This window comes from Miscanthus floridulus, chromosome 3 (assembly GCF_019320115.1).
Source record: "Miscanthus floridulus cultivar M001 chromosome 3, ASM1932011v1, whole genome shotgun sequence".
NCBI classification, from domain to species: domain Eukaryota; kingdom Viridiplantae; phylum Streptophyta; class Magnoliopsida; order Poales; family Poaceae; genus Miscanthus; species Miscanthus floridulus.
The window spans coordinates 14,192,416-14,210,265 of NC_089582.1; the positions used below are offsets into that span (position 1 = coordinate 14,192,416).

At 48.0% G+C, this 17,850-nt stretch overlaps 2 protein-coding genes across 2 annotated transcripts; one reads left to right on the forward strand and one right to left on the reverse strand.

Moving 5' to 3' along the window:
* Positions 1-1,630: 1,630 nt before the first annotated feature.
* On the reverse strand, positions 1,631-6,165 carry LOC136543201 (uncharacterized). Its single transcript, XM_066535722.1, has 5 exons — positions 5,911-6,165; positions 2,784-2,968; positions 2,649-2,706; positions 1,755-2,553; positions 1,631-1,656 (listed from the first exon to the last, which is right to left on the reverse strand). Exons 1-4 carry the CDS (start codon positions 6,163-6,165, stop codon positions 2,383-2,385), a joined length of 669 nt encoding a protein of 222 aa, XP_066391819.1. The 3' UTR covers positions 1,631-1,656; positions 1,755-2,382.
* A 4,345-nt stretch (positions 6,166-10,510) lies between these two features.
* LOC136543202 (uncharacterized) lies at positions 10,511-12,181 on the forward strand. The gene is made up of 4 exons (XM_066535723.1): positions 10,511-10,541; positions 10,632-10,760; positions 11,117-11,485; positions 12,041-12,181. Exons 2-4 carry the CDS (start codon positions 10,683-10,685, stop codon positions 12,179-12,181), a joined length of 588 nt encoding a protein of 195 aa, XP_066391820.1. The 5' UTR covers positions 10,511-10,541; positions 10,632-10,682.
* Positions 12,182-17,850: the final 5,669 nt, after the last annotated feature.

Consider the following 17,850-nt stretch of genomic DNA (forward strand, 5'->3'; position numbering starts at 1 on the left):
GCAAACAAGCAAGTGGGCAAAACGACTACGCAGGCTTGAGATTGCACAACGTAAAGAGCAAGTGTAGAATACGCAAACCATAGGAACAATGAAGATACAAGATTTTTCTTCTGAGGTTTGATGATTCGCGCGATCACCTACTCCCCATCACTACTGGACTCGCATGCTTTGCCGAGGGCCTCTGGCCCTCGGCAAAGGACCAGAAACCCTCGGCAAAGGCTTTGCCGAGGGCTGCCCTCGGCAAAGACCTCTCGGGGAATTTTTAGACGGCGAAGGGGTCTTTGCCGAGGGCCCTTTATCGGGCACTCAGCAAAGCCTTTGCCGAGGGCCAGGACGGCCCTCGGCAAAGAAAAGAAGCCGTCACGCACCGGCGCCGTTGGTGGTTTCTTTGCCGAGGGCCGACCCTCAGCAAAGAAATGGTTTTTTTATTTTTTTTAAAAAACCTTTGCCGAGGGCCTCCTCCCTGGCCCTCGGCAAAGAAATTTTCAGGATTTTCCCAAAAAAACTTTGCCGAGGGCTATTGCCAGGGCCCTCGGCAAAGGTTCTTTTTTTTAAAAAAAATTGTTTGCTGAGGGCCGGCCCTCGGCAAAGAAATAGTTTTTTTTTGAATTTTTTTTAAAAAAAACCTTTGCCGAGGGCCTGCTCCCTGGCCCTCGGCAAAGAAATTTTCAGGATTTTTCCAAAAAAATCTTTACCGAGGGCTATTGCTAGGGCCCTCGGCAAAGGACCCTTCTTTGCCGAGGGCCTTGGTCATTGCCCTCGGCAAAGAGGCAGAAATTTAAATTTTTTTTTGTTTTTTGCATTCCATCGACACAAGCATTTCATATATATACATATATATATATATATATATCACACAGAACCTATTTTCTCATAATATATCACAACCATAATTATGAACCACAAATCACAATATATTAGTCACCTGGTACTCAACACACCACAAGTTGGGACACAGCTGTACACGCAGCTGTCTCACCTGGGGAAGATTTGAGACCCTCTCTAGGCCTTCACAATCTACGATTACAAGGACCTCTGAGAGGAAACCGAGGTTCTCCACCACATTAAGGCTGTTCACATCGCTTAATCGGAGCTCCTTCAAGCTGGTGGCCTGCTGTCCAAGCTGCTGTGGGAGAGCTCTCAGCTTGGGGCAGCGGTCAAGCTCCAACTCCTTCAGTCGTGGCAGCAGCTGCATCCTTGGAGGCGGCGCTTCCTCCTTTTGATTTGCAGCAGCCTCATCCTCTCCCCCTTCCGTACCTGCTGTTGTTTCTTCTTGTTCTTCTTCAGCAACAAAGGACCACTCCTCCCAGTTGGGCATATCCCAGATGACCAATGTTTCAAGCTTGGGGAAAGCTACTGCCTCTGGAGATCTGAGATTACCCACCACAGAGCCAACAAATTCGGGTCCAATCTTGGTGACTGCAGTGGCTTCCTGGATTCTCAGATATTTCAAGTTGGGGAGCTGACCGATTGGTGGAAGATGCATACATGATTTGCAATCTATGAGGTTTAAATATGTCAGTGAAGGAAAATGGGTAGCAGTACCTAGCCAGGTGGGAAACCTCCGGCCAAAGAAATTCTTAAAAAGGAGATCCTCCAGGTTGTGCCCTGGAATTAGCAAATCAGTGGTTTTCTGATTCCTTAAATCCCAAACAACTGCAGGGAAACAAAATTAGTCAGACAGAATGATCAGAAGTCCAAGTGATGGTAACTGATAGCTAAACTTTTGCAGAATCAACCAAAATTTAATTTACCTGTCATCCCATTACTCGAAGTTGAGGCAACTATATGTTGGAACTTGGGATTCCAGGATAAACAAGAGATTTCAGCTTGCGCATGGGACCCAACACTCTGTTAAAATTATTATACTTAAAAAAATGATTACATGCTATAAAAGGTTGAACAGAAGAATGTAGCCAGAACATAGTGACATAACTGAAATATCCAAACACATCCTGCTTTACAACTATGTCACGTGCCCTAAACCTCAACTTTATTTTTTCATTAACAGCAACCCACATCGATCATATGATAGAACAAGCATGGAAACATCCAGACTAGTGTAGCACAGGCGCAAACATCCAGATCATAAAGGACGACTATAATCTTGCACAATCAGTCTAAAGTCCCTCAGTTTCATCCCTGCATCAAATAGTGTAGCCAGTTCTGCTCATACTGAATGAAAATTAAAAATGAGAATGCTACTACATATAACTCAAAACATCTCCGTCTGGAATGACAAAAATCATGCTAGGGTCACCGTAAGCACGCAAGATGGCATCATGTTTACCATGGAATAAAAAGCACCACTGAATCATTACAAGCCGTGAGTAGCAGAAACCATGCATCTCATGAATAACCATTAACCAATCGGGCAAATCCTTAATCCTCTTGTATGACAATAAGCTCTGTACAAAACTGCAAGTACCTTGAGTACGGTGGGTACACAATTGGCTCAACAGGGTTCTTGAGATCCCAGATGCAAAGCTCCCCGTGCTCAGCCCCAGAACCGAGCCTATTCGGCGTGAGCTCACTGAACTCCAGTCCACAAACCTGGCAGACCGAACACAAACGCAATCAGCACACGACGCCAACCCCGTCAGAACGCCAGGCGCGTAAAACTAACTAGCCAGCCCCGCGCGACTCACAGGCCCGGTGTGCTTCTCCAGACGCGCGACCATGGCGTCCTCCGCTTTCCCCTCGGAGCTGAAACAGCGATGCAATTCAGTCAGAACGGGAGCAGATCTCAAGTGCGAAGCAGGGCGAGGGAGGTGGATCCGGACCTGATCATGCTCAGCGGGTTCCACACGGCGACGGAGCCATCGCTGAGGCCACCGGCGAGGAGTCCGAGCGCGAAGGAGTCGCCCTCGACGGCGCCCGGGCGCGACCAGGAGAGGCGGTTGAAGCGGCCAGGCGCGGGGCGGCGCGGCGCGCAGCGGCGGCGGGGCGCGCGGGGCGGCGGGCCGCGCTACGGCGGGGTGCGCGGGACGGCGGGGCGCACAGTGGAGGCGGGCCGCGCGGGGCGGCGGGGCGCGGGGCGGCGGCGGCAAGCAGCAGCGGCGTAATGGTGTTCTGTGGGCGGCGATTTTGGCCCGCTGGCCGATTTAGGGTTGGGCTCTTTGCCGAGGGCTCAGATCAGGACCCTCGGTAAAGATTTTTTTATTTTTTTTAAATATTCTTTGCCGAGGGTCATTGGCCAGGCCCTCGGCAAAGACCCCCTTTGCCGAGGGCCAGGCTAGGCCCTCGGCAAAGATTTTTTTTTCGTTTTTTGAACCCATTTTTTTGTGGTGCTATAATACATTATTTAAAACTCAATTTTAAAATTTGGGCCAATTTTGACTTTTTTTGATATATTTCCCTAATTTATTTCTTTTCATTGATTTTTTTCGAATATTTCAAATTTGAACTGCAGGTGGATGGAATAATGCAATTTAGTGATTCGAAAAATGTTATTCATGGTATTTGGTGTATGTTGAGTCCCTATATCTACGAACTCGCATAAAATTTCGGGCATCTTCTTCACGTAACATGACGAGGAGCTTGTCGGAAAAGTGTTTTTAAATTATATAAAATCCATACGAAGTCCGAAAATCACAAAACTTGTTGAGGTGTCATGTTATCGCATGTGTAGGCTGTGGTAAAAATTTGAGAAGGTTTCGAGCAAGTTGTGACATCAGATGCCTAAAACCCAGACATCTCCACATGTGATCGCATGACACCAAATTTGCTCGACATGTGGAGATGTCTGGGTTTCAGGCATCCGACGTCGCAACTCGCTGGAACCTTCTCAATTTTTTACCATAGCCTACACATGCGATAACATGACATCTCGCCAAGTTTCGTGATTTTCGGACTTCGTATGGATTTTATATAATTTTAAAACACTTTTCCAGCAAGTCGGTCGTCATGTTACGCGAAGAAGATGCGTGAAATTTGATGCGAGTTCGTGGATAGGGACTCAACATGCACCAATTAACATGAATAACATTTTTCGAAACACTACATTGCAATATTCCATGCACCTACAGTTCAAATTTGACATATTCGAAAAAAATCAAAGAATCGAAATAAATTAAGAAAATATACAAAAAAAGTCAAAATTGGCCCAAATTTTAAAATTGAGTTCAAAACAATGTATTGTAGCACCAAAAACAACTAGGCTAAAAAAACCAAAAAAAAAATCTTTGCCGAGGGCCTGGCCCTCGGCAAAGGGCTTCTTTGCCGAGGGCCTCGCCTCGGGCCCTCGGCAAAGACGATTTATAAAAAAGAAATTTTGGCCGAAAAACTGGTTCCAAAAAAAATCTTTGCCGAGGGCCTGGTCTAGGGCCCTCGGCAAAGACTTTAAAAAAAAATTTGCCGAAAAACTGGTTTCACAGAAAAAAAAACCTTTGCCGAGGGCCTAACGGGTGGCCCTCGGCAAAGCTTGACGGGAATGGCCGCCGTGACCCAACGGGCCTAATTTGCCGAGGGCATCTTTGCCGAGGGCCGCGGCCCTCGGCAAAGATTTGATTTGCCGTGGGCCTGTCTTTGCCGAGGGCCGGACCCTCGGCAAAGGCCTCTTTGCCGAGGGCCGTTCTTTGCCGAGGGCTCCTGTGGCTGGCCCTCGGCAAAGAGTGTCTTTGCCGAGTGCCCGAGATTTGGCCCTCGGCAAAGCACGCGTTTCCAGTAGTGCATGGTGGCATGTACAAAGATTGCATATCACACCTAGTCCCGTAATATATATCCCGCTCTTATAATCAGGTGGATACAAGAAGAAAACATATTTTAAACAAATATTTTTTTTGTTTCCAAACAAGTCCACAAATAGTTGATTTTTGCAAGTGATTCAATTTGCACATAGCAGAAAGTTCAAATCGCAAGACCTTCCTATGTCCTTCCTCTTCCCACGCAGCGATTCACGTTACTATAGTTCCCTTGCATCCCTCCCACCTCGTCACACCGAACGCCGCCACAAGTCACGCTGACCATCATCCCGTCACCACTTTCCAAATCTGCCCACACTTCCCCCCCACACGTCACCATACAGCAACTCGGGTGGCAGTATAAATGGTGCCTTGCCACTGATCCCCAAACCCACCACAAAACCCTAGCCCTCACGGATCAGGTGGCACTAGATGCGGAACGAGAGCTTGGCAGAGGCAACCAGGTATCAGAGTGGCGTTGCTTGCTCGCTCACCGCCAGGTTTTGACGATCCCGTAAATTGGCACGACCAAACGTTGGGCCAAGATTCAAAGAACGTGTATTCAAAATTTCAAAAGGTAAACAAATGGATTGATTCAGCCTTATTTTTTAACATGTATGATTGATTGTACCTTGAAATACCTTTTATTGGTAAAAATAACGGGTATTCAATGAATACTCTTGAAATCCCCTAGGCGATGATGAGCAGCCCTGTGGAGCGGCTGTGTGCGTGGCAAGATAAGCAGAGCGCTCAACTGCGGTGCGGCATCACCGCGGCCACCCAGAGCCAGCAACGGCTCACGCGCGAGGCCGCACCGACTACGGATCTGGCGAGCGTGGGCTTCTCAGGCGATGGCACACATGCGGGCCTCTCTGACGGTGGCGGACGCGCAAATCAAGCGGTGCCACAGAGGATCCTGCGAGCGGCAACAGCTCATCGATGGGCTCAGCGGGCCCTGTGGATCGGCTAGGCGAGCCCATCGACGGCATTGCTGTTTTTATTTTTTTTAATTCATTAATGCAGTCGAACATATGTCCGCCTCTGTTAATCCAGATTTACCCAGACGATTTGGCGGAGGTGAACAGGTTGCCCACCAGCCAAAACTGCTACTATAGTAATGGATGACGACCTCCCACCGTGGGGCGGGGCCGGAAAGGGGAAAAGTGTCGACAGAATGGCACGTCTGCCAAGCGGATTGAGCGCGACGATGCGGTGACCGTGGGAGGACCATGGCCTTGTCCATGTTAGGGTACATCAGTAGGAAGCGCACAGGGAGACCAGCGCGGTGGCAGGTCTCACCGCCGAACTCGAAGAGGACCAAGCCGTTTCTACAGTCCCAAATGTTTGGCACCAGCAAGTCCCTGAAACCCAATTCAGCACTCACCACCGGGCAAGAGGCATCAGGAAGCTGGACGAACTCCGAGCTAGAGATGCCTCCACTAGAGATGTAGACCTGAGTAGGCACGATGAGTGGAGGTGCCATGGGGCCAACACTTGCTGACGACCACGGCTCGAACGACTTAGCTCTAGCATATAAGGTAGAGAAGGATCTTCTCAAGGAGATCTCCGTTGGTGGGAGCGTGTTGCAACGATGGGAGCCACCTCGTAGTTGATGATGATATGGGCCCCAACAACGTGGCAAAAAATGTCCATCACAATTTGCAGCGACAAGAGCATCGGTACATAAAAAACATTTTGTGGTAAAATATGAATTTTCTATGTATGCACCTAATTAAAAATGTGGGATACATTTTTCAAGGGTTTTGTATGTCAACATTTATGTGAATTACCTACATATACATATATATATATATATATATATATATATATATATATTACTAAATTAGTAACTTATTTTATGGAGGACATGAAATGATTTATAGGGGCTTTGGATTGTATTATTGAGGGAGTATACCTCAATACAAGAAAAACATTTATTGTGGAAAGAAATCAGATTTGGTTTTGAAAATGATAGGTCACTACTGGAAACTCATTTTCTTCTGTGTGTGATTATTTTTTCTGTGCGTTTTTGGCGATACGCACAGAAAAATTAAAATTATTCTGTGCGTTTCAAATAATCCCGTCAGACAAATACAATAACACACAGAAAAATGATATGTTTTTTCTGTGCGTGGAAATATACACACGGAAAAACTTCACACTCACAGAAAAATTTCAATTATTCTGTCGGTGGTCTCGATACGCACAGAAAAATTATGTTCACGCACAGTAAAATTGATATTATTCTGTTGGTTTTTTTGAAAACACACAGAAAAAACATACACACGCACAGAAAAATTGAAACGACCACTAGGATTTGGGGTTCGCGCTCTCATTTTGGCGTTCGCGCTCTTCGTTTCGGTGTTGGCGCGTTGTCACGAAATGAAAATACATTAATGAATAAAAAAAAAGCAAAAGACTCCTAACCCTAACCTGCTGCCCGCCGCCCCCAACACGCACACGCCCGCCCCCAACTCCGCCACACGCCCGCCCGCACGCAAGCGGCGCCCGCTCGCGGCTCGTCACGCACGCGCGCCGCCCGCCCCGCCGCCGCCACCGCAGCGCCGCACGCCCCGCTGCCGCTGCTCCGCACGCCCCACCGCGGCACACGCCCCGCCGCCGCCGCGGCACACACCCAGCCGCCGCCGCTCCGCACGCCCCCTCACAGCGCCGCCGCAGGACCTCCGCAACCATGCCGTCGGCCGATTCAGCGTCTCCCGAAGTTCCTCGCCTCTAGATCCGCGCCTCTCCAAGCTCCCCGCCGGCCACTGCCACTGATTGAGCGCCCTCCCTCTACCTAGCTCGCCGGCGGCCGCGCCCTCTCCCGTGCTCTGGCCTAGGTCCGCTGGGGTCCCGTGCTACAACCTTCAGGCGAGCTCGGCTCCGGTCACCCGTCGATCCACGCTGTCCTGGTAAGTGAGACTCGTCTCGTCGCATAAGAGGATTTAGATGCAGGCTCCGTAGTGGTAGGGTTCCTGAGAGCTTAGATTTGTGTGGAAATTTTTTGATTTGAGCTTTATGATCTGTTGGATGCTGAAGACTGAAGACTGAAGTGTTCTAGGTGAAAATGTTTAGCTGACAAATGAAATCTTTGAGCTGTGCTGCTGTGGATGTATTGATATGTCCAGTGACGGAGCTCGCTAGAAATTTTAGGTGGATGTTTTCTTATGTCCAGTAGCAGTTTGTAGTGACATAATATATAATTCATTAATTCAACATATGCAAGAGATATAAAAGAACTAATATGCCAATTTGAGAACAAATGAGCTAGTGTATGATATATGTGAGATAAATACAATTAAAAGCAGTGCATAAGCATAACAACTAAGATATATATGATACATATATTGCTCAGTTGTGCACTTGCGCCTAACCCACGGCCACGTTGTACGACCTTTTTTTTAGGAAACGCCGTACAACAAATGAGATTGAATCATAATGCAGTTGTATTTGAGTGTCTACTTGTATGATTTTTGGAATATGATGTCCTGTTATTCTACGGTTTATTTGAGTGTCTACTTGTATGATTTTCGGAATATTTGTCCTTTCATCCAGAATAATGCAGTTGTCATTGTTGTGACATCTATTTATTTGCGTGTCCTTGCTGCAGTGAAGATTTTGTGCTAAGCGGAGTGCTGTATTGAAGATTTTGGGCTAAGGAAGGAGTGCTGCAGTGAAGTCTTTGGGCGGCAAGGACTGAAGCTTCCTATTGGATTTGCTGTGTACTACTTTCAAGACTAAAGAATTGTTGAGGACCTCTGATTGAGACTCAAGGTACACTTATTTCTTCACTGCATAAAATTGTTGTATGTTGTTATGCTAAATTCTACTTGTGTGCCCACTTGTCTGAGTTTAGAATGTTCCGTTCTTGCTCTAAAAATAATTGAGCTTCCTTTGTTGTGGTATCTAATATATTAATATTTGAAACAGAATTAGTTAATATGTCAAACCGAACATGGATGTATAATGGTTGGCAACGTGGCAAAGCTCCCTCAAATGAATGGGTTGATGGAACCAATGGATTCTTGAATATTGCATTTTCAATTCCTGGTGTAGCTGAAAATGATACTATTAAGTGTCCTTGTGCACAATGTCGAAACTACTTTAGGCATATAAGATTAACTGTAGAGATGCATTTGTGTTGGTATGGTTTTAAGGAAGACTATGAAACTTGGACTGAGCATGGTGAGGGGCTTATTTCACATGATGGATATGATGGTGTGGGCAATAGAGAGGGCACTGATGAAGTTGATTAGATGGATCAAATGTTGGTTGACCTTGCTGGGCACCATCCACCTATACTGGATGCTGAACCAACAGCCTATGCCAAAGCTTTTTATAGGATGGTTGCTAGTGCAGATGAGTTAGTGCATGATAGAACCACACACTCACACTTGTCAGCCATAGCTCGCTTGATTGCTGTGAAGTCTCGGTACAACATGTCCGTCGTAGAATATGATGATATACTAGGCATAGTACATGAACTCCTTCCTCCTGACTCCAAGTTACCTAATGACTTCTACCAATCTAGGAAATTATTAGAGGGTCTTGGTATGCAATATATCAAAATTGATGTTTGCTATAACAATTGCATGCTATTCTACAAAGATAACAAGGAAAAAGAAAAATGTGATTTTTGTGCTGAAAATCGGTATAAGGAAGGGCGAACAAAGGTTGCACGCAAAGTTTTGCGCTATCTTCCAATCACAGATAGGCTGCAAAGGCTATATCTACATGGGGACACAGCCAAGTTAATGAGATCATATAGTCCTACAACAAGTGGTAAGATGTTGCACCCTTGTGATGGAGAGGCTTGGCAACAATTTAATGTGGACTATCCAGAATTTGCAAAGGAAAAAAGAAATGTGCGCCTTGCAGTAGCAACAGATGGTTTCCAACCATTTGATGTGAATGCTGCGCCTTACTCATGTTGGCCAGTCTTTGTGACCCCACTGAACCTCCCTCCTGGCACACTGTTAAGGTCTGAGTATATTTTTCTCGCCCTTGTTATTCCTGGTCCGGAGCATCCTGGTAGAAAATTGAACATTTTAATGCAGCCCTTAGTTGATGAATTTCAAGAACTATGGAATGGGGTCACAACGTGGGATGCTTCGTTGAAGGAGGAGTTTACAATGAGAGGAATCTACTTTTGGTCAGTACATGACTTTATGGCTTATGGGGACTTTGCAGGCTGGAGCACCCATGGTAGGTTGTCAAGCCCATATGGGTGTGGTTGTCGAGGATTCCTACTCCCTAATGGTCGTAAGGCTTGCTGGTTTGATACCCATAGGCGTTTCTTGCCTGACGATCATCCATTTAGATATGACGCTAATGCTTTTCGCAAGAACACCATGGTGTTTGATGAGGCTCCTAGGTACTTAACAGGGGAGGAAGTGCAAGCCCATGTGAACCAGTTTGCTGGTGATACACTAACCTATGGTAAATCGCACAATTGGACACATGCACTTTGTTTTAGGCAGCTTCCATATTTCCACAAGTTGCTACTTCCACACAATATTGATGTGATGCATAATGAAAAGAATATGGGTGAAGCCATATGGAACACATGTTTTGACATAGCTGAAAAGAGCAAAGATAATGTGAAAGCTAGGCTGGGAAATAAAACACTTAGCCATAAAAAAGGCCGTAGCATGCCACATTGACCTCGAGTATGAGCAATACAAGCAAGGAAAGCTTGAGGGGTTCAGTGATGAGGTGTGGCCCCTCCTTTGTGCTTATTGGTGCTCAGATGATTACAAGGTAAAACGTAAGAGAGGGCAAACATCTCGCTCAAGTAATGAAGATATTTCTCAAAACCGAGGAGGATCTAGACCATTCACAGAGACACAACAAGTATTGGTATGCATGTGTATATTCTTTCATCTCTTTGTAGAAACTTAGTAGCCTATTGTATATTCATATCTCATTGGAAAATTTACTATTTTTTAGGAAGCTAACTTTGGACCACAGAAAGCAACCCCTATTAATACATTTGCTGCGATGAAATCTGGCATGAAAAGCTTGGATAGCACTGGTAGATGTGGTCCAGTCAGTAACCAGAAAGCACAGAAACTCATGGTATGTATGTGACATGTGTGCTGAAAAATTTCATGACTTCAGGTCACCAGATTTGGGAGTTACATTTTTCTGAAGTTTTCTGCTAGGTTATGTTCATATCTGCGTAGCAATGCTTCTTTGTGCTTTTTCACCCTGTTAACTTAAGAATCAGGTCTATGTTATAACTAAAAAGATGTGGAGAACTTCTTAAGATTTTCAAAATGTTAAAGAACATATTTTTCTGTGATCTGGATCTCTAGTTATGATTTATTGAAGTGACTTTCTTGCTGCTGTCCAAAAAATTCAGAATACAAAGTTAGCATATTTTGGCTATTTGTACATCTCTAGAACATGTTTCCTTGTTCTGGTCTTTGTAGGATGACTACTTTGCTGCTATTAAGAGGATAGAATGTGCAAACGAAGAGGATGGAGACGGTGCAGACATGGAAGTGGATGGGCATGAGGTTGAGCAACAACAATATTTAAATGAGAAGGCGCTATATGATGTGTCTAGTGGTGCCCCGAGAAAGCATGGGTATCTTGCCATAGCACATGGTGCGGTTAAGTATTCAGATGTGAGGGCAGCCGGAAGGGAAAGAAGCGTCCGTCCATCAAATTCAGCGACTACGCAAAACATATCTCGTGAAATGGAAGAGCTACGTCGTGCAAATGGAAGGCTAGAACAAGAGAATCGTGACAAGGACAATGCACTGCAGCAAAGCAACGTTCTTGTAGGCTTGGTACTGGTATGTGCTATGCTCTTGTAAATACTTCACCAATATTATATGTGAATTATCTAATAGTTGATATGAAGTATCTATGCTTGCAATACACTTGTAGAATCTTTATCGGGAGACAGGAAGGGCTGTGCCAGAAGAAGCGTTACGACATTTGTCCGCTACGCAAGCAATTGTGAGTATATCTTCATTCCACAATCAATATGTTTTCTAGCTGTCAGATCCATGACTTAGAGATTTTAAGATGGAAAGGAACTACAAACTGATTAGTATTTTGTGGGGTCCTATTTAGAATGGCAACACAGAGTACAGCAGTGAGGAAGTGGCCTCATCTTGATTGTTGTATAGCTACTGCAGTGAATTTGTATGGCTATTGCAATGAGGAAGTGGCCTTATGTTGGTTTGTAATGTTTCACACCTCCTTGAAAACCTACAGTTGGAACACTTTAAACTTTGTCCAATTTTACTTACTCCTGTAACCTTGTCCAATTTAGAAGCTTTGCTAAAAGTGTTATATTGTTTGGAGACAATTCCACTTACTGTTGTAACTTTGTTCACATTTAGGCAACTGGTTCTTCTCATGCTGCCTCAGAATCTGACAACAATGCTAATGATGTTTGCCACACCAATGAGGATCTCCATGCTGTAAACATTGGCAACAATCAAGGTTCCGACAACAATGGAGATCATGCATCGATAATCTGATGGTTTAGTTGCAAAACATGGATGTGGTGGTAGTTTCTTTTGTAGAGTTGTGCTTATGCACATGAACTAGTAGCTGCCTCTTATCCGTTAGCTTTAGTTGTACCCGATGATGCATCTCAGCTAAAACTTGAACTGCTGAGATGAGATGATAATGCTTTTGAATGTATCGATGCCGGACCATTTGGACATCATCTACTTATAGCCTGGATGCTATGAATGAATGTGTTCAACATTTGGATGTTTACATGTGTGCTATTTATTATGCAGTAATGAAATTATTGTATGGACAATCTCTATTTTAATATGATGTTGGTACTGTTCCTAAATAATTATTGTATCTAATTTTTCTGCATGTTTAAGTGTGTTTTTTCTGACGGTGCTTTGTAAATGCCCGTCAGAAAATATTATATTTCTGTGCGTTAGCCGTGCCCGTCAGAAAAATAAGCTTTTCTCTGTGAGTGGGCAGCTACAACTCTGTCGGGATGATAACGACAGAAAAATTATTTTTCTGGCGGGTTTTTACTTTTTTCTGTGTAGTTTCACACACACTAAAAATATATTTAATCTGGGCTATCACATTTTTCTGTGAGTGTACTACGCACAGAAAAATATTTTTCTGACGGTGAACACACAGAAAATATCAATTTTTCTGACATCATATTTCTGTGTGTATTTTTCTGAGCGTTCACCGTCAGAAAAATATTTTTCTGACGGTATTCGCATTTTTCTGTGCGTTTTCGCACGCACGGAAGAATGTGAGTTTCCAGTAGTGGGTCTTTCTCCATTCACTACAGGAAACTGGCTCTTTGCCGACTGCAATTTTATTTGCCAACTGTTTTTTTTCGACACTCGGCAAAGAGGTCCCTTTGCCAACTGGAATTTCCTGCAGTCGGCAAAGCAGGATTTGCCGACTGCCTGGATTTGCCGACTGCCAAGCAGTTGGCAAAGCCATGGCTTTGCCGACTGCCAGGCAGTTGGCAAAGAATTGCAGTCGGCAAAGGCAGGCCATGATTGACGCCATCCACGCCGTCACCTTTGCCGACTGTCCACTCCGTCAGCAGTCGGCAAAGGCGCAGGCTTTGCCAACTGCCATCCTCCCTGGCAGTCGGCAAAGGCTCTTTGCCAACTGCCACTGATGGCAGTCGGCAAAGAATTAATTTTTTTTTTCGATTTTCGATCCCAGTTTTTTTATGTTGCCTTGCTACAGTAAGTACATGATATATTCCAAGTTTGGGGTCATTTTGATTTATTTTGCTATATTCCGTAGATTTTTTCTGTTTCTTTGATTTTTTCCGACAGCTCCAGATTTGAACTGCAGGTACATGAAATAATGGAATCCGGCCATTCAGAAAATGATATTCATGATGTTTGGAGCATGTTGAGGCCGTGTGCGGGGCCTCGCGTGAAATTTCGACCGTGTTGGTGTCGGAACACGCCGAGCCACGCGCGTGAAAAGTGTTTTTAAATTTTATAAAATCGAAACGGAGTCCGAAAATGACGAAACTTGACGACGTGTCTTGTCATCGCATGCGGAGGCTGTGGTAAAAATTTGAGAAAGTTTCGAGCAAGTGGCGATGTCGGGTGGCTAAAACCTGGACATCTCCACATTATCACATGTGGAGATGTCCAGGTTTTAGCCACCCGACGTCGCCACTTGCTCGAAACTTTCTCAAATTTTTACCACAGCCTCCGCATGCGATGACAAGACACGTCGTCAAGTTTCGTCATTTTCGGACTCCGTTTCGATTTTATAAAATTTAAAAACACTTTTCACGCGCGTGGCTCGGCGTGTTCCGACACCAACACGGTCGAAATTTCACGCGAGGCCCTGCACACGGCCTCAACATGCTCCAAACATCATGAATATCATTTTCTGAATGGCCGGATTCCATTATTTCATGTACCTGCAGTTCAAATCTGGAGCTGTCGGAAAAAATCAAAGAAACAGAAAAAATCTACGGAATATAGCAAAATAAATCAAAATGACCCCAAACTTGGAATATATCATGTACTTACTGTAGCAAGGCAACACAAAAAAACTGGGATCGAAAATCGAAAAAAAAAATTAATTCTTTGCCGACTGCCATCAGTGGCAGTTGGCAAAGAGCCTTTGCCGACTGCCACGGAGAATGGCAGTCGGCAAAGAATTTCTGAGAAAAAAATAAAAAATAACCTTTGCCGACTGCCAGGGAGCAGAGCAGTCGGCAAAGTATTTTTAAAAAAAATTAAAAAAAATAATTTTTTGAAAAAAAAAAATAATAGACCTTTGCCGACTGCGTCACATGCTGGCAGTCGGCAAAGGGAAAAAAATAATAAAAAAAGGAAAACGTCGCCTTATCCGCTCGGCCCGCCCTCCCCTCCCCAAAATCCCGCTCGCCCGCCGCCGCCACCCAGGCCGCCCCCGCCGTCGACGCCGTCGCCCGGCCGGCCGCCGGTGCATCCCCCCCCGTGCCCTCCCCCTCCCCTGCGCCCCTCCCCCTCCCCCGCGCCCCTCCCCGGCGGCCGCGCGCGCCCTCCACGGCGGGCCGCGCGCCCCCCCGCTCCCCGGCGCGCGGCCCCTCCCGGCGGCCGCGCGCCCACTCCCCGGCGGAGCGCGCCCCTCCCGGCGGCGCGCGCCCCTCCCGGCGGCGCGCGCGCCTAACCGGCGGCGCGCGCACCCTCCCGGCGGCCGCGCGGCGCCCTCCCGGCGGCCGCGCGCCCCCTCCCAGGCGGCGCGGCGCCCTCCCCGCGTGGCGCGGCTCCCCGGCGGCCCCCCCCGCGCTGGCCTCCCCGGCGGGAGCGGCCATTCCCCGGCGGCGCCCCCCTCCCCCCGCGCTCCCCCCCCCGCGCTGGCACCCCCGCGGCGCGTCCCCCCCCTGCGCTGGCCCCCCCGCGCTGGGCCCCTCCCGGCGCGGCCGCCCCGCCCAGGGCCCCTCACCGGCGCTGCCCGCCCCGATCCGGCCCGGCCAGGCGCGCCGCCGCGTGCAGCTCCGGCGTCGGCCCCGCAGCGGCCGCGGCCTCGCCCCGACCCGCCCCGGTGCCGTCGCTGCCCCGCCCCGATCCGGCGTGCCCCGCTCCGTCCGCCGTCCGCCGTCCGCGCGCCGTTCGCCGTCCGCCGGCCCTGCGTCGCCGTCCTCGCCACGCCGTCCTCGCCTCGCCGCGCCGTCCTCGCCTCGCCGTCCTCGCGCGCGCCTCTACTCCACGCGCCGGTGACGCCGTCCGTGACGACGAGGTAGTAGTACTACTAGTAGTAGTAGTTTACTTTATTAATACCTGCTTATATTCTTCTGCATGGATTGGAAATACATTTGTGGTTGTCGGCCATCGTGCCTGACATGTATATGTGTTTGTCGGCCATCGTGCCGTCTTTTCTTGCAGGTTTGGTAACCTTCCCGTACAGGGGAGGTGCTGCCGAAATTTTTCGTTCTCACTAATTGTTTTTCTTTTTCAGGAGGGCTCCCATTGGAGGCTAGCCGGAGGAGCACGACTCGGCACTGCCCCGCTAGCCTTTCTTCACCGGCACCTACGGTATGACCCCTCTTTCCGCCACATGTAGTCGTAGGTCGCGTTACCCAGTTAGGCGTCTCCCGTCCGAAACGGATACGGTTGGAAGTATGCGTTCTTCGCATATGTATAACCGTATCCGTTTCGGATTGTCCACGTTATTTGGACAGCCCGAGGATGCGCAGACGAGGTTAGCTCCCATGTTCCGCTCCCGTCCGAGTCGGAGTTTCGGCAGGACCTCCCCGTTGTTCTCTGGATACACACTCTCCCCGCCGGGACGTGTATCGGGAGAACAGCGGGGAGGTGCTGCCGAAATTCTGTCTCGGACGGGAGCGGAGCATGGAAGCTAACCTCGTCTGCGCATGCTCGGGTGGGATTAGGACCTATCCTTCACCTATTAGATGGTAGGAGCGCGTTGTAGATGCACTTGCTGGTTTTATCACATGTTAACATTGCCGCATGACAGAGCATGGGTGACCGTGAGTGGATGTACTCGGGCTTCGCAAGTAAGAGCCACGAATGGATCAGGGGGATGACTGAGTTCCTGGAGCATGCATTTGGCCCAGCTGCTAAAGGGTCGATTCGGATGCCGTGTCCCTGCAGCGAGTGCAGGAACAAGAAGAAGAAAGTAAAGGCTCAGGTGTTGAGAGATCTGTTCAAGCACGGGTTCGTTCCAAACTATACCCGTTGGCGCCACCATGGTGAATACCATCCTATTAGGGATGAGGTGGTGCGACCCGTCCTCGAGGAGTATGATGGCGATGTCGGGATGGCAGACATGATGGCAGACTTCCACGAAGCACGGTTTGGCGAAGGAATGGATGTGGAGGAAGATCCGGAGGAAACCGCGAAGGCCTTCTACGACATGATGGAGTCGGCACAGAAGCCCCTTCACGAGAAGACAAAGCTTACGCAACTGGATGCCGTCTCACGCCTGATAGGGTTGAAGTCGCAGCTGGGCATTAGTCGAAACGGCTTCGATCTCGTGTTGAGCATTGTTGGGGGACTGCTTCCGGCAGATCATGTCCTGCCGACGAACACCTACGCTACATAGAAGCTCCTTCGTGCACTTAAGATGCCGTATGAGGGGATCCATGCTTGTCCGAAGGGGTGCGTCCTGTTCAGGGGAGACCTCGAGGAAGCAAAAACCTGTCCGAAGTGCGATGCCTCTAGGTTCGTGTTGGTAGAAGGCTCTGATGGCAGCATGAAACAGTCAAAGGTCCTCGAGAAGGTCGTACGGCACCTTCCTTTCGTACCGAGGCTGCAACGGCTGTATATGACGGAGGAGTCCGCGAAACAGATGACGTGGCACAAGAATGGCAAAAGATACCATCCTGACAAGATGGTACACCCGGCGGACGGTGATGCATGGAAGCACTTCGATAACATGAATCCTGTCAAGGCTATGGAGGCTCAGAATGTACGCGTAGCGCTGGCAACAGATGGGTTCAACCCGTTTGGAATGATGGCGGCCCCGTACACTTGCTGGCCCGTGTTTGTGACCCCCTCAATCTCCCCCCCGGCGTCATGTTTGAACCTAAGAACGTGCTCTTGACGCTGATAATACCTGGACACCCGGGCGACAATATGGGTGTGTTCATGCAGCCGGTGTGGGATGAATTGGAACTTGCTTGGGAAGAGGGGGTACTCACGTACGACCGGGCTACGAAGAGGAACTTTAGAATGCATGTGTGGTACCAGTATTCAATGCATGACTTCCTGGCGTATGGCTTATTCAGCGGGTGGTGTGTTCACGGGAAGTTCCCTTGCCCGACATGCAAGGCAGATGTGATGTTCACCTGGCTTTGTGCCAAGGAGTTGTCTCGAGATGTTTGTGTTGAACTGGAGAAGGCTGCACCTCTGTTGCTCTGCAAGTTGGAGATGATATTTCCACCCGGCTTCTTTCTGTCCATGCAGCATCTGATCTTGCACCTACCGCGCGAGGCACGGTTGGGGGGTCCCGTGCAGGCCCGTTGGTGCTATCCAATCGAGAGGTGTCTAAAGCTTCTTCGGAAAAATTGTAGAAATAAAGCCAAGATTGAGGCTTCCGTGGGAGAGGCCTCCGTTCTAGAGGAGGTGTCGACCTTCACACAGGCGTACTATACTGAGAAGCTTCCCAGCATGCACAATCCAACCCCTCGTTACAACGATGACGAGAACTCATCGATACTCAGCCTTTTCCAAGG